Source organism: Oreochromis aureus, linkage group 14, assembly GCF_013358895.1.
Source record: "Oreochromis aureus strain Israel breed Guangdong linkage group 14, ZZ_aureus, whole genome shotgun sequence".
Lineage (NCBI taxonomy): Eukaryota > Metazoa > Chordata > Actinopteri > Cichliformes > Cichlidae > Oreochromis > Oreochromis aureus.
Window position 1 is genome coordinate 1,598,639 of NC_052955.1, and position 16,591 is coordinate 1,615,229.

The window sequence follows — 16,591 nt, forward strand, 5'->3', positions numbered from 1 at the left end:
TCTGCTTAGCACTTATAGACCAATTTCAAAACTACCATTTATCACTAAGGTTTAAGAAAACGTTGTTGCTAAGCAGCTGATAGCTGTTCTGGATGAATACAGCATTCTGGATAAATTCCAGTCTGTCTTTCGTAGAGTTCATGCTCCTGAAACTGCACTTTTTAGTCTCCAGTGACATCCTGATGAATTATGATGCAGGAGAATGCTCTGTCCTGCTGATGTTGGACCTGACCTCTGCCTTTGATACTATGGACCATCACATTCTGCTAGATAGGCTGAGACACTGGGTGGGTATATCAGGGTCTGCTGTGGACTGGTTCCAGTCTTATGTGTATGAACGATCCTTCTCTGTGGCTCCCTCTAAGTACAGTTCCTCTTCTACTTCTCTTGCCTATGTTGTGCCACAAGGTTCTGTGTTGGGACCCTTATTGTTCTTGCTGTATTTACTCTCTCTTCAGCACTTATTGAGCACTTTTAAGGACATTTCTTATCACTGCTATGCAGATGATATTCATTTGTATATCTCCTTGAAGCCCCAAGATGTTTCCAAGCTACAGTTTTTGCACAGGTGCATAGACTCCATTAGAGGTTGGATGGCTGATAACTTTCTTCAGCTTTATGAGGAGAAAACTGAAGTCCTTGTTTGTGCTCCCATTAAATCTTTTGCCTAGGGTTTTGGAAAATTTAGGTCCTCTTGCTTCATCTATCAACCTTGGTGTAACTTTTGACTCAGCCCTGACTTTGAGTCCCGTTGTGTCATGCTCTGAACTGGCATGACATGCTTTTGTTTCATCCTGTTTGGACTATTGTAATTCTTTGTTCACGTGTTTATGTAATGCCTCCTTGGAATCTTTGCAGGGTGCTCAGAACGCTGCTGCAAAGCTTCTGACCAAGTCCTCCAAGTACTCCTATGTCACACCCCTGCTGATCCAGCTGCACTGGCTCCTTGTTAAATTCAGAGTCCACTTTAAGATTATGACTCTGACATTCAGGGCTCTGCATGGACAAGCACATCAGAGATCTTTTACATCCATACATTCCCAGCAGGTCACTGAGGTCATGTGATTCGGGCTTGCTGATTGTCCAGCACACGAGGCTGAAAACAAAGGAGACAAAGCTTTTGTAACTGTGGCCCCCAGACTGTGGAACTCTCTCCCATTGAGTTTGAGATCTGTGGACTCAGTGGTCTCTTTTAAATAAACAGCTTTAAACTCATCTTTTTAAACTTGCTTTTGGTTGATTTTGTCTTTATGTTTTAGCTTCTGTGATTTTATCTTGAAAGGTGCTATATAAATAAAATTTTACTTACTTTTATATTACTCTGTTCAGGTGAAGACCCTACAATAATACAGAGAAAACCTAAAAAATCAGATAGACCACAAAGAGCAAGCACTCGGTCACAGTGGGAAGGAAAAAACCTCCAGCAGAACCAGGCTCAGGATCATCTACTGTGACCAGCTGGCTGTGAGGGGAGGAAGACAGGTACAAGCTGCAGAAATGAGCTTCATCTGAAGATGGCTGTGCTTAGAGAGGCTGAGGAGCGCAGTCGTTAGGGAGAGTCTCAATAGAGCCGTTAGTCCTCAAAACGGTGGTTCAGCATCTGACCAGGATGCCTGCTCGATCCCTCATAGATGAGCTTTTTCATGTCGAACAGACGGGGCGGATGACAGAGGAGTGATAGATGGAGTTTCAGCTGAAAACACCTGATTCGCTCTGTAAGATGACGGCAGCAGAAACATGAAGTACATCAGACTTGACTGACTCATCTGTTGTTGCCATGACTGATAGAAACCATCCACCTGGTCAAAATGAGAGGCTTCTGTGACAACCAGCGGAGAAAGTGGAGGAAAACGGAAGCTTTCTAACACTCGACGTGGCGTGTAGGTCAGCGCTCGGTCAGTCTGGAGGCAGCAGCTGCTTTCTGTTTCCTAATCAATGACCTCAGTGTGAAGCAGCCTGCAGCGCCGAAGCTCCTCATCAGCATCAGCATCATCACCTTGTCTTTTTAAACTCAGTGACATGACTTCAGACTGTGGTGAAAAAATGAACAAAGCCTTCAAGCAGAAAGGAATGAGGAGACGACAGGACGAAGGACAGATGGTTAGAGACCAGCGTTTATTAGAGCTGAGAGCAGAAACGTTACCAACATATTAAAAACATTGACAGAACGTTAGGAGAACGACATCTGAGACAAAAACACACCTGAGTGCTACTTTTACCTGAGCGGCAGCCTCTCGCTGCAGATACACAAATGCAGGACAACACAGGTGGACACGTTCTGCTCATTTCCAAATCCTCCAGAGCAGCTTCGCATCACTTACAGTACAAAATAATCACTCAGTGAATCCACGGCTGAGAGCAGAGAGACTGGAAACACTCCCACCGATCCCAGAACGGCTGGTTTAAATTCAGGACTCAGGAGCTCCCACAGAGGAGCAAACATTCGCGGGCCTGAATGAAGCGGTGACCGTTGAAAGCTTCTTCTCAGGGGTTCAAAGGTTAAGGCAGTCTGAGGGTGGTGCTCATAGATCTGAACGCTCCCTGAATCCCTGAATGTTAGCACCACCCTTTACAAACACCTGAGTGGAAACAGCTTTACCTGTTTCTACAGTGATCCACAAAACGCACAATTTTAATAACAATTTAAAGGAAAACGGAGAAGTTTGCCTCAGTGCAGTCCTCTGAAATGCAGTTTTAGCCCCTCCCCCTTCAAAGACAACTTTTTTCTGATTGGCTGCCAGCAGGTGGGTGGAGCTTCAGTGTCGAGCTGCGGCCCCACTCTGAATGCAAAAGCGAGGACATGAATCTGAGGTGACTGAAAACATCAGTTTAAAACAGTTTCAGATCTTTTATTAATATATGTCAATTTAAGACTTTCTCAGGACCCAAAACAAGCTGAGACAAGGCGGGAAAAACTTTACAATCTAAAACGGGACCGTTAGAAGCGTGTGAGTTAGTAATCTGTCTGTAATTACAAAAACAAAAACGTTCTACTCGTTCCAGGTAAAAAAAAAAAAAAAGTTAGCTTGGTTTCAGTCCGTGACCACAGCGCACGCCGCAGGCTGACGTGTGCACACGTGACCGACGAGCCGTTCGGCCTTGCTTCATTTTGGCGTCGTCCACTGTAAAATGGTTCAAGCGTTGCAGGAACGTTTCCCTTTGTTCACACAGGTTTTACACAGAAAAAGCTTAAAGCTGGTAGAAGGTCCGTGTTCTCCTCCCTCGTTAATATTCTTCAGGGTTATCATAGATCACAACAACGTAAGGTCACTTCCCTTTGGTCCAACCAACAAACAGCTTAAAAAAGACTTTTGTCAAACAGCCATCTGTCCAATCAAGGCTGGATGTGTGACGCGTCTCCACAACAACGTGACCTCGTTGTGGGTTTGCCTCACATGTCACTCCAGAGGACGGCTCGCTTGCTCTTGTCCACGCTGACGAAGTATTCGCCGGACAGAGACCAAGACACGGCGCTGATGGACGAGCTGAAAGAGAGCAGGCTGTTAAAGGGACAATCGAAACTTCCTCTGTGGTTAAACACATGCGGAGTCTCTCAAGAGACTAGTTCAACATTAAGAGTAAAGCTGAACTAACAGCATTTGGAGTCCCACAGGGAGCTGAGCTGGAGCCTCTGATCTTTAGGACCCTGCACTGGCAGTGACTGTGCTTATCACCTGACTCAGGTCTTCGGTGTTACCTGTGTTTGTCGGGTAGGCGGGTCTCCAACTTGCCCGTCGAGACGTTCCAAATGTAAACGGCACCATCTGCAGAGCCGGCCGCCAAATAGCAGCAGTCTGGACTGAAGAGAGAGAACATCTGGGTGAAACAGCTGTTCCGACCTGAAACTTCCTGCTGCTGTGAGCAAACAGCTCCATATCTCGCTCCATGATTCTCTCCATCTGCAGAGCCACGAACTCCCAGCTCGGACACTGAAGAGGGATTTACACTTGTCTCTTCATTACGCTGCAACCACAAACCCTCTGAGCCCTTCGCTGTGACCTGATGTGCAACGCCCCACAAATGCAACACAGCACTGATGCTGTCCGCAACAACCGATTGGCCAGTTCAACACAATCGTTTTCCCACATGCAAACTGGTTCTTAGACTGGAGGACAGCTGGAAGAGAGTTCAGAGAGACGCCAGCACCAACTAGTGTTTTGGCAGAGCAGCACAGGTAAAATGCAGTTATATCATTGGTCCAGTCACAAACACAACCTGTTTGTACAAGCTCAATAATAAAAGAGCTCCATATAAATATTAATATTTTATTTTGAAGTTAAGAACTTTATTTTGAAAGAGAGAGCTGCTTTTATCGAGAACGTCGAGGGCTGCTCTTAGTCGGCGTTCACTAAAGATTTCGACGCGTCGGTGAAAGTTGCGACCGCGCTGCCGCTGATACTCAGCACGTGCGTTTTATACTGCTTCACCTTCTACAAAATGAAGAAATACATTCTGACATTTCTGCTTTGACGCAGATGTGCTTGTGGCCTCATGCAGATTAGAACGCTGTCAGGGGTTTCCCGCCGTGTGGACAGCTGAGTCTGAAGAATTTAGAGACACTGTCAGTCTGGCTGCCGAGAAGCTGAACGCGAGACGACGAGAACAAACAAATGTAGGAATCACAGGTACGAATCCAACAGCAGACGAGGCTCAGCATAGTGTAGGCAGAGCAGCTGTGCGTGTTGGACTCACATGTGTAGTGATTCTGTCAGGGAGTCGAACAGGCGCAAAGCATCCCTGCCCTGCTGTCGTCATGGAAACAGCAGAAAATGAACCAATCCCCCGATCTCATCTCATCTCTCCCCATCTCCAGCTCGCCCTATTTTTATCTCTCTGGCCCAGAAACAGTCCTCTCCATCTGACGATTAAACTCGTGATAATCGATCAGGGCACCGAGCCAAACTCTGCTGGCAGCTCCGCCTCCCTGCTTCCACCCGGACACCGAGGACAGGACGGCTTACAGGCACGTGTCGGGCCGACCTGCAGCCGCTCCGAGGATGTGATGTTAAAGATTTACAGTAAACAGAGAAACCCAACAAAATGATTCAAACACAAAGACACAAGGACGGACTGACACTGCACTCAACAGCAAACAGCAGCCTGCAGTTTCAGACGTCCAGCAGAGGCGGCAGTGAGTCAGACTCTACAGCAGAAATGTTTACAGCCTTTTCCTTTAATAACCCGCCTGTTTATGTTGTATTAAGAGTGAAAGTTTGCATTAGGGGCGTGGCCTCTGACTGACAGGTGGAGGGTGACACACCTAAGCTAACTGGAGCCCCTGAACTCGACCTCTGGACCGTGATTATCCAAAAGCTTCATCTGTTATTCTGACACAAAGCGAGACAACCCGCAGTCACATGTTCATTTTTCATCGACAGAGGATCTGCACCAAACCAGTGATGGTCACGTCTTCTCTGTCATTCAGCAGTATCCTTCACTCTCATTGGTAGTTGCTTCGGTCACTCAACTCAAAGTAAGCCTTTTCCAAACTCAGGGCCGCCCGCCCACTAAGCACGGCTAACAGTTTTTTGCTTCACTGACCCTTGTAGTGCTTGATTCTGATGTCACTGATCATGTGACTCACCTGATGACGGCTTTGGTGCTGTCGCTGCCACATTTGAACCCGTCGGCTCTGAGACACAAACAGACAGACAAACGTCAGACGGATGGACAAGAAGTTCGTTTCGGCAGAGCATCGCCTCGTCCTGACGTACCTGAAGGTTACGCGCTCATTGCTCCACCTCCTCAGGTCGAACAGCTGGAGACAGTCATCACGGCAACAGCTGAGCAGCTGGCGATGGTCAGAGCTGAGGTCCAACGAGGTGACTTTTCCCTGAGCAGGAAGCACCTGAACGCAGCTCGCCGCCCTGAACGTAAAGAAAAGTGTTTGATGTAAGAACGGCTTTAAACACGCCTTCATGTCTGACCAGCAGGTGGCGCCAGAGGTCACGAGAGCAGGTGCAAGCATCAGGGGCTCGTCCCCGATTAACAACTTTTACGCTGGACCGATGATCAGAAACAGAAAACTGGAGTCGATAAAAAGGTAAAAATGACATCATCCAGTTTCTGACCAATCACGCCCAGTGAGAGCTGATGCTGACGTGTAAATGGTGGTCACAGCTGTCAATCACCTGCTGCTTCAGACATTGCAGGACACTTGAGGACACTGAGGGGAGTCTGTGAGTTAAGCTGTTGCTAAGTAACAGAGGGAGACGGGGTGTCACCGTGGAAACGGCTGGGAGGAGTAAACGAGAGGGTCGGGTGTCTGAATGAAAGGAATCAGATTCTAATGATTCTACTGAAGCGGAGGCGTGGATCAGAATCAGGTGGTGCACAGGTGTGGTGCACAGGTGTGGTGTGGCGGCGACGGACCAACCTGGAGTCCCACACTCTGATCTGCCCGTCGTAGTGTCCGCTGATGATGCAGTTCTCAGAGCACACCAGGTCACTGCAGTACTTCGCCACGTTACGCGACTGCAGACCTGCAGGGACACAGTCCGCCTTAAATACACTCCAACTGCAGGGCCGCCATGAGCCAATCAGCAGCAAGCACACACGGTTACTCACAGGCAGCTCGCCGCAGGTCCCATAGTCTGATGGAGCCATCGGCACTTCCTGTCACCACCTGATGGAGGATGCTGCTGAACCTTGCCGCCGTCACCTTCCTGCTGTGACCTGTAAGAGTCACCTGAGACACACACACACACACACACACACACAGTTACATTCCAGATCTGCAGAAAACACAATTTCAAAATAAAAGCTTTTTTTAAACTCTTGATTGTAAATTAAAAATCACAGTTTTTTGTGCTCATGTTTAGAATTTACATGTTGATGATGTTTCACGTGATTAATCAGACACACCGGGCAGTGAGTCACCTTTACCTTTGGAACGGAGTCGCCCAGCTGCCACAGCATGGCCGCCTTGCTGTAGGACGCGGCGAGGATCCTGAAGCCCTAAAAACACAAACGCCCACACGAGTGAGAAATACCTCAGTGCTCCATTTACAGGTGAGCTCAGGTGACTTCCTCACCATGGGGTCGAACTCGATGCAGGTGATGCCCTCCGTGCTGCCGTCCAGGGTTCCTCTGTGAGTCAGCAAACCTGATGACATCAGCAGTGAGGTCACAACCCGTCCTTTAAATCAGCGATAATAAAGAAAAACAATGAGTGGACCTCAGGTGGGTTTACCTGCTCTGACCTCCCACAGTTTGATCACTTTGTCCGTCCCCCCCGTGGCCAGAAGGTCCGAGCTGGAGCTGAACCGCACGGCGTTGATGTCTTGCTCATGGGCATCCTGAAAAAAACAAATAGAGGAAACATTACAGTCTCGTGTAAACGTCCTACTCCATGTGAGGCCGGAGGTCAGCAGAGAACAGAGGAGTTCTTTGTGTGTGTGTGTGTGTGTGTGTGTGTGTGTGTGTGTGTGTGTGTGTGTGTGTGTGTGTGGGCGCTACCAGGACTTGCAGAGCTCTGGCCGGGACTCGGGCTGACACACAGATTCTTACAGGAGAGACGAGATCTTCCTCCTGACTGCAGACCGAGTGGCCCCGCCTCTTTCTGCTTATGTCACACACAGGGTCATTCATTCATTCGCTGAGCAGCTGAATGAATGAACCAAACAAAACATAATGGAGGTCGCAACTCACTCGAACAGCTCTTTAATGGAGGTCAGGATCCTCGGAGACGTCACCGACGCCGACCTGAGAGAAGAAACAGTTTATCATCTCATTTAATTTCATGATTTTATTTTGAAAAAGCTCCTGAGATCTGAAGAGGCAGACGAGGTCGTTCCCTCAGCTGACATCAGACCCGCTAACTCATCCACTTCATTCTTATCTCTCCATTTCTACATGATTGCTTTGTTGTCTGTTGTTTGTATGTTGCTATGACAACTCAATTTCCCTCCAGGATTAATGACTTTTATGTGTAAATGCTCCTGAGGTCGTCAGTGGGTTACTTTTGAAAACTACTACCAAATCGCTAATAGATCATCAATGAGTATTTAATAAATGGATAATAAAACAAAGCCATGATTGATGACCTCACGAGTCGCATAGGTTTTCGTTCCATGGATGCGTCCCGTTTCTCATTCTTTGGAGACGTCGATCTGGAGCTCGGAGCACTTGATGAGCTGAAACACAAACATATTTTATTCTGACAGTGACAGGAAGTAACAAAATAGTCTATTACCGTAAATCCCCGACTACAGAGCGCACCTGATTAAAAGCCGCATGCTCTAATTGTAGAAAGAAAATCAATTCTGTACTTGTACAGGCCGCACCGGACTGTAAGCCGTATGCTTTCACCTGTAATATCAGATATTTACACAGAAATATTACACGTGAGGATTTTTAACGTTTAATTTAATCCGTAAGGTAACATAAACATGGTAACATAAACGTTATGGTAACATACAAAAATACATACTGCAAATACTTTTTTTCCTCGAACAGCGCCTGTAACGCGGCTAGCTTTAAGTATACGTACGTATCGGTAACACACAAATTACGTTGCTTATGGTTTTTTTACGGAACAGTGCACAAACAACATTACAACGACTCTTAACAACCGATAAAAATATATACCGTATATATACTACTTATCATTTTGATTGGTCTACTGTTACCAGGCAAAATGTTTTTGGCCGCATGAAAAAAAATATGCATTAGCCGCACATCAGTATAAGCTGCAGTGTTCACAGTGTGGGGGAAAAGTAGCGGCTTATGACCCGAAAACTACGGTAATCAACCTTTAGAAGCTTTTAATATCCAATAAACTGACTTCTTTGAAAAAGTTTCAGCACAACAAAAATGACAGTAAGCCTCCTGAATGTGATCAAAAATAAAGAAATTATTCAGAATATTATCGTCTCAAAATCTTTAATATTTCAAAACATTCTTGAAATTAAAATTATACATTTTTTCCTTAAAATCTGTCAACTTCTTAAAAACATTTATCAATACTTAAAAATATATTTTAAAATTCTGTTTCAGTGTAAATGTTCTGAAACGATTTATCAAACCCGTGTCGTGCATTTCATTTATTCTTACTTAGAGAAACCTGAAGAGGGCGATGTAGAGCTCAGGGGATGGACAGCTGACCTGTCTAAGTTGACCTTCGACCTGGCTGCGGCCTGCAGGGTTGCCTCTCGAGCTCTGAAACAAACAAACAGGAAGATCTGAGTGCAGATCCACACTGACCCTCCTGCAGGTACACTGATACATATGTGTGTGTGTATGTGTGTGTGTACACACACACATATATGTATATATATATATATATATATATATATATATATATACATATATATATATAAAAACACTATATAGTTATATATATATATATATACTATACATATATATAGTCACTTATTGACAAATACCTGAATAAGAAAGAAGAACGTGTGCAAAAAGGGTGTGGCTGTTGCAGTATACAGTGTGTGAGGTGGAGGAGTTGTACAGGGAGATGGCCACAGGCAGGAATGATTTCCTGTGTTGTTCAGTGGTGCATTATGGGCAATCTCAGTCTCTCACTGAGCGTGCTCCTGTGACTGATCAGCATGTCATGGAGTGGGTGGGAGGAATTTTCCAACATTGCCTTTATCTTGGACAACATCCGCCTCTCCGACACCACCTTAAGAGAGTCCAGCTCCCCACAACATTACTGGCCTTGTGGATCAGTTGATTGAGTGTGTTGGCGTCAGCAACCCTGAATCTACTCCCCCAGCATGCAACAGCATAGAGGATCGCACTGGCCACAACAGACTCGTAGAAAATGTTGAAGGACCTCAGTCGCCTCAAAAAATAGAGACGACTCTGGCCCTTCCTGTAAAGTGTAGTAGTGTTTTTAACCCAGTCCAGTTTATTGTCAATGTATACTCCGAGGTATTTATAGTTCAGGTACACTGATGAGCAGGTGTGTGAGGTGCGTTCAGGTACCTGGAGCGGCGTTCGTTGTGGCTGTTCATGCGAGCTGCGGCCTGGTTTTTCCGCTTCATCACCTTGGCCAGCAGTTCTTCCCCTCTGACCGTCTCCTGCCGTAGTTTCGCCTCCGCTGCTCTCTGCCGCTCCAGGAGGGCGTCGTACTCCACCTTCAGCGCCGTGTTCTGCCCTTGAACCTGCTCTACCTGTGCCCGCAGCTCCTGATGAGCATCAGACACTCGCGACAGGCAACGGCGCTCCTGCAGCAGCCTGAAGGTGGAGGAAAGAGGAGGTCACACCAGTATGATGTGTAATGGAGCTGCTCACACAAACACTGGAGGCAGCAGAGGGCGCTGTGCAGCTACTAAAACACCTGAGACTCAATATGTCAAAGAGGAATATCAATTTTTTAGAAGTTTACAAGATTTGAAGAACACATTTAAAATAAACACATAAAGTAATAAAGAGGTTTGCTGTGTTTTGACAAAAAAGGACAAAAGATATTTAAATGTTTGAATATTTGATTAAAGAATCTGATTTTTTCTTTTATTAAAAATAATTTCAGACAGTTCAGATATTTGAATTATTGTCAGACGGCGCAGTGCCCCCCGGTGGACGAGCAGCAGAGTCTGATCTGAGGTGCAGTTTGAGCTCAGCTGTGAGTCCAGGGGCGTTTATCAATATGCGTACTTGTGCGTACTTGCGTTCTCGTGTACTGTGATACGTCATCAGTCGGAGACCAAGTACTGTTCCAATTGGCACGCATCAGGCCGAGAACGCGAAAAAAAGTCCCGGATGTGTTTTCGATCCGCCCGCTTTATCGAGCATGCATCGGTGTAGACTTGGGACAGCTATATATCCCAGAATGCATTTCGTCCAAAACTCAACAGCGGACTCCGGCACATCGTCCCCCCACCCGCTCAAGGACTTCTCATTACTCAGGTTAAAGAAACCCCAGCAGCTGTCTATAGTATTGAGTGTCCACTAAAATAGAAATAAAAGCGTTCTAACATCTCACCTGCTTGTTTTTATTAAGGTATGTACACGTATGTACATGTACACTATTTTTATTAATAGAGGTTTCACTACTGAGGTTAAAAATGATATATAAGTCACTTAGATCACTTCTAAATGTTAATGTTTGGTTTATTTCAGTGTTTTATTTGTTCCTGAGTAAACCGGTTTGGCTGTGATTACAGTTAAGCTTCATAACATGTTACTCACAGTTAAATTAGGAGGGGACGGCAGTAAAAACTCCGGACCTGTGACATCATCACGTCACGCTGGTGTTCCGACTGTACAAATAACGAGTCCGTGCTCGCGTTCTCGGCGGGTACGTACTCACCGAGAACGCGAGTGCGTACTCAGCAGTGCCAGGGAATTGATAAACGGCCCAGATTTCTACTCAGCGAACGAACAAGAAAAACTAGAAAGAGGCTCCTCCTCCTCCTCCTGCTCTGTAACCTCAGCCTGAACTCACCTGCAGCAGGTTTTTACACCTGACAGGTGAGCTGACAGCCTCAGGTGTGTTACTCACCTGGCATGCTGCTCCTCCAGAACGCTGTCTTTGATTTTAATCTGCTGCTGCAGCTCCACCACCTGATAGGCCAACTGGAGGCACAGAGAAGGAGGGAGAGGTCAGAGGTTACTCGTGGTTGTGACTTTTACCTGGGTGAGGTTAATGTCACGCTGTCACATGTCTGATTCTGATCTGATGACCTCACACAGCGCTTAAACCCTGCTGAAGAACAAAACATTCTGAAGACAGCATCTACACACGATTTATTACGAGTCGTATAATTTTCAAAAAGCCTCCTGAGCACACAAATGTCTCAAACGACACTAACATCCCTCTGCTCACTTACAGAAAGTACTTGTTTGTAATTCTGCATAGCTGAGCCTCTACTCTGTGTGCTTATGAAGCCAGAGCAGGACCAACACCAGTTCTGACCCGTCCACGCAGGACAAGCGACGTTTCCGGTTCATCCCACATGAACTCGTCTCTTCCTGGTCTCAGAGCGTTTGTTGTGGATCGTCAGCCTGCAGGCCGAAGCTCGTGGAGCAGCTCAGAGTGAAGTGGTCTGACCGCCCTCAGGCTGCCTGTTCCTCTCACTTTTATCACACTGATCACATCTGCTCGTCGGCTTTATCACAAGAGGAAGAAGTGGCTGCTGTTGCTCGGTTACAGTCTGCTGTGTTTTATCACATTGGCCACAAAGAAAAACACGAGCTGACCCGCCAGGAACGAGCTGAAAGAGCTCTGAGCGTGACCACAGAAACAGGTGAACAGCTGTTCATAACAACAACACCACCTGCCGCTGCTCATGAGCAGAACATGAATCTTCATCGAATCCACCGGTGACGAGAACTGAAACCCCCGATCGGCAGATCTGTTAATATAGGTTCCTGCTGTGAAGCCTGCAGAGCCTTTCTGCTAAGTGCTCAGTGACATCCAATCAAAATGGGGCTCCCCCTTCTCGGACAGTCTGTTAGTACAGTAACCTCACAGCAGCACAAACACAGTCCAGAGCTCCAGCTACAGACACCTGTGTCACCATCCACATGCCAGTCAAACAGGCCACGCCCCTTTATTCCATAATATGATTTAAACAGTTACAGAAATAAATAACTCATGTGAGAACAGCGTCCGACCATCTGAAAGCTCCGTGACTCCACAAATCCTCTTCATTGTTCTGATGCACGCGATAAAACACGTTGGATTTGTAGGGGGTTAAAATTGTGGTCATTAATATTTTGTACTTGTAAATCAAATGTGTATTTGTGTACCGAGTTTTGCAACCTTGTGAACCAAAATATGTGAAAATGTTATGTTTGTGCATCTACAGATGAGAATTTGTGTGTGTGTGTGTGTGTGTGTGTGTGTGTGTGTGTGTGTAAAAAATATTTACACGAGTTACAAATTTGTTTGTTAAGGTCTGGCAAAAAAAAGCACCCCTTTGACAGCCAAACCCATCTGTTCTCTGATTGGATTGTTAAATTTGTGATTGACATGACATTGACCAATCAGCTGAAAGGAAGAAAAGTCGGGTCAAAATTTGTACTTGTAAGAAGAAATCCACACACAGCCGGGGAACCTGAGCGCAGAGTTTACACGTAGTTTTTTGCTTTGTACCTGTAAGCAGACCTTAACAAAAAAATTTGTAACTCATGTAAATATTTTTTGCACACACACACACACACACACACACACACACACACAAATTCTCATCTGTAGATGCACAAATATATAATTTTCACATATTTTGGTTTACAAGGTTACAAAACTTAGTACACAAATACACATTTGATTTACAAGTACAAAATATTTATGACCACAATTTGAGCCCACAGAGTTGAGGCTGTGAACACTACCTCACTGCTGCCTCTGCTGGACGTCAGAGGAACTGCAGTTTCCAGGTTGGAAAAATGATACATGAGTCCCCAAAAACATGCGTTCTACCTGAAGGCCACCAGATGACCTCTGACCTCTGCGAGCACTTTACGGGCTGAGTCACCCTAAACCTGGCCGTAACTGATCATGTGATCACTCTGAAATGGGGGCAGGTTTGCTCTGACCTCTCCCGTCGTCTTCTTCAGCTGGATGCTCTGCTGCAGCAGGGACGAGAGCGGGGCGCTGCCTGCAGGGGGACGCCTGCACACACAAAACAAACACAGCCTCAGCACACACAAAGACACACACTCGTTTTCATATCTTAGTGAGGACAACTCACGCATCCCAGCCACTTACCCTCACATTCAAAATGAATGCCTGACCATGACCATGACCTAACTGTGACCCTGACACTAAAACCACAATGCGAGTCTCAAACACGTCTTCAAACTCGTGGGGACGAGCACTTTGTCCTCCTAAGTGACTGTTGGTCCCCACAAGTATAGTAGCGTGCCAATTTTCTGTCCTCGCAAAGATGTCTGAACATGTACACACACAGTGAGTTCAGGTGAGTTACCTGGCGGAGCTGCTCAGCAGTCCTTTGGTCAGACTGGTTTTCTCCAGCAGCTGAGTGTCTGCAGACAGAAAGGGGGGTCAAAGGAGGCGGAGCAGGAACCAGGTGCTCCGGGTTTGTACCTGATGAGCACCTGACTGACAGCTAGGACCAAAAAACCACAACAACGAGTTTTCACTGAGATATTTTTACTCTATTATGACTTAATATTATTATGTTTCCCAGCTTTCATTGACTAAAGCCAAACTCCATTCAAAATCTGTCGTGTTTAACACTTTTTTCATTCTGCGTATGCGGCCTGATGATAAACCAGCAGCAGGCTGGTTATCTGTCACACATGACTCACTGTGCAGAGGAAGTGAGGCGACGTGTGGTTTAATTGTGCCGACTACTTCCTGTCCCTGAATGTCAGCAAACTATGAAAGGAGGGTGGATGTCAGCGAGGTTCAAAACACTCAGCAGAGGGGTTAATGATCTACTCACCACAATAAAAATAAAACCAGACTCCATTCAAAAAATTTTACAGGAGGGTGAACTGGATTATACTGGATGTCTGACTGGTGGGACAGGTTGGATGACTCTCATCAAACTTCTGCCCGTCACAAATTTCATTTTTAGTTTCAGAGCTGCTATAACTGAAAAATATAAATATATAAAACATCAGAGTAACTGAGAGTCTGTGATTTCTAACAGAACCAAAGTGTAGTTGTCGTGATCAACAAGCCCTGAATCTCAGCCTGGTTTTAAGAAAGTGTTAAAAATGCGGAATACTGATGAATGGCAACTGCAGGTTTGGAGATGTTTACCTCTGTCTTTGTAATTAGCTTCAATGTTGAAAATGAGCGTGTTGTGGAGGTATGTGGGATTTAACTCCAGTTTTTTATGACTTCCATAATCGTTCTCAGACTGAACAGAGCTGAATGAAGAATCCCGAGTAAAAACAAAAACCCCTTTAAAGCTGATTTTGCTTTAAAAATACTGTACGCTGTTCTTCCAGCACTACTTTGTTTATGAACATTAATTTATGTCCTCAGGTGTGTTCTGATTGGCTTTGCGGTGTTTTACCTCAGTCCCAGGTTTGGGGTTATCTGCATTCACTTATCACTGGCAGTCGGAACATGAAGCTGCTCATTATTGCAAGTTAGACTCGCAGTATATGTTACCATGGCGATGAGTAGAGGTTAGCCCTGAAGTTACTTGGATGAGATGGAATCCTGTTTCCCCACAAAGGGCAGCTCTAAACCAAACTCCATTAAAAAAAAAAAACATTTTTTTGCCCCCAAGTAAAGCAGCTCCTTCTGTGACGTTTCCTGAGTACAGTGTTAAACAGGCTGATTAGTAACGACGGTAAAAGGACGTTAGTTCTGGTTTAAACATATTTATTTTTGCTGCCCTTTAATGAAAACCTGTTGGTTCCCCAATACAAAGCCCTGATTTCTCTGAACCAAACCTCACTCAGAAACCATCAATGTCTTTCTTCGTGCAGTAATTTCTCAACGTCAGCCTGTAAAACCTCACTGTAACTCTGAACACTATATTATTGGGTTTTTAAATGGAGTTCGGCCCGGTGACTGCTGCTCTCAGACCCCCTGTGATGGCTTTAAAGGGGATAAAATTTGTACTTGGTCGTCGTACAGAAGCGGATCAGGTCCTGGAACATGGCGTGCTGGCTCAGGTCTCGGTGCTTCAGCTCTCGGATGATGTGTCCCTTCCATGACTCCGCGGACCTCCCGCCGGCTCCCGGCGCCGGAGGCCGGCTGTCCCGCGGGGACACTCCGGCAGGATCCGTCACGACTCCGCGGGCGTTGGCTGTCACAGCGGCCATGATGCCGGCAGCCCGGAGAGCTTCATGCCGCGGGCAGAGGCTCACACAGCGGCCTGAAGTTCCAGGCAGCCCCGCTCTGAAACCCCGGCTCCTCTCACCGCCGTCATGTTGGTTACTCCTGCTGTTGTTTACGTTTCTTCTTCTGTGGTTTGTTTTGTTGTTGTCGTTAACTTTTGGGGCTTTTCTCACTCTGCTGGGGGCGGGGCGGAGGCGCGGGCCCGTCGCTGTGGCTCTCGGCCAATCACCGCCCGCTCTGCTCTTAAGGAACTACAAACATGCCCTACCGGTGTGTTTGTAGTTCCTTCCCTCTCGCCCTCTCGAAATGACGTCAGCTTTTAAAGTTTTACGTCACTGCAGCCAGCTCCTGCTCTGTGACTTCAGTCCCACCTGGGGCTGCACGTGCAGAACGGAAGTTCAGGTATGAGGTGCGAGATCAGGTAGAGTCTAATGCAGTGGCCCGGTGGATTGGGCTCACATCAACTATGCTGGTTCACTTAACCACACTGACTGAATCCAGAGAACTGACAGATGAGCTCCGGCCTCAGCACCAGGAGCGCTCTGGTCTGTGGCTCCTCCTGGAACCGATCCAGGTACAGATGTTAAGGTGTGCCCCTGTACAACAGTTAAATGGGTAAACAGCTGTGGACACGGCAGAAGCAACATAAGACAGGAAAGCTTCAAAAAAAAGAAACGCCGGTTTAGTTCTGACAGGCGGCCCCGTGGCGTGGCTTGATCGCCACAGGGTTCACGATTCAAACTCAATGCTGTACTTCACCCGCACTCTGAGGTCACTGGGATGCTCCTCGCACCTCCCTGTCCCACTTCCTGCCTACTCTGAGTGATTCTAAGGTTTTCTGCGGTGCCGAGGTGTCCGGGC

General features: G+C 46.5%; 1 protein-coding gene across 2 annotated transcripts; it reads right to left on the reverse strand.

Annotated features, from left to right (window-relative positions):
- Positions 1 to 2,096: 2,096 nt before the first annotated feature.
- Positions 2,097 to 15,939, reverse strand: LOC116314209 (protein Atg16l2). Of its 2 annotated transcripts, none has more exons than XM_031732167.2 (18): positions 15,525 to 15,939; positions 13,893 to 13,950; positions 13,501 to 13,576; positions 11,462 to 11,535; positions 9,943 to 10,194; positions 9,055 to 9,159; positions 8,046 to 8,135; positions 7,651 to 7,704; positions 7,459 to 7,564; positions 7,193 to 7,298; positions 7,035 to 7,105; positions 6,886 to 6,957; positions 6,568 to 6,688; positions 6,377 to 6,482; positions 5,715 to 5,867; positions 5,585 to 5,632; positions 3,698 to 3,799; positions 2,097 to 3,485 (listed from the first exon to the last, which is right to left on the reverse strand). In XM_031732167.2, exons 1-18 carry the CDS (start codon positions 15,712 to 15,714, stop codon positions 3,392 to 3,394), a joined length of 1,878 nt encoding a protein of 625 aa, XP_031588027.1. In that variant the 5' UTR covers positions 15,715 to 15,939; the 3' UTR covers positions 2,097 to 3,391. The 2 variants fall into 2 exon arrangements, with proteins under 2 accessions (XP_031588027.1, XP_031588028.1); XM_031732168.2 differs by having other exon boundaries at positions 7,459 to 7,561; positions 15,525 to 15,938.
- Positions 15,940 to 16,591: the final 652 nt, after the last annotated feature.

Coding starts and splice junctions, on each gene's coding strand:
- LOC116314209 (XM_031732167.2), bottom strand. CDS start 15,714: ATGGCCGCTGTGACAGCCAACGCCCGCGGAGTCGTGACGGATCCTGCC. Junction 9,160..9,942: donor CACAACGAACGCCGCTCCAG/GTACCTGAACGC, acceptor TGTTTGTTTCAG/AGCTCGAGAGGCAACCCTGC. Junction 8,136..9,054: donor CCCTCTTCAGGTTTCTCTAA/GTAAGAATAAAT, acceptor TTTGTGTTTCAG/CTCATCAAGTGCTCCGAGCT.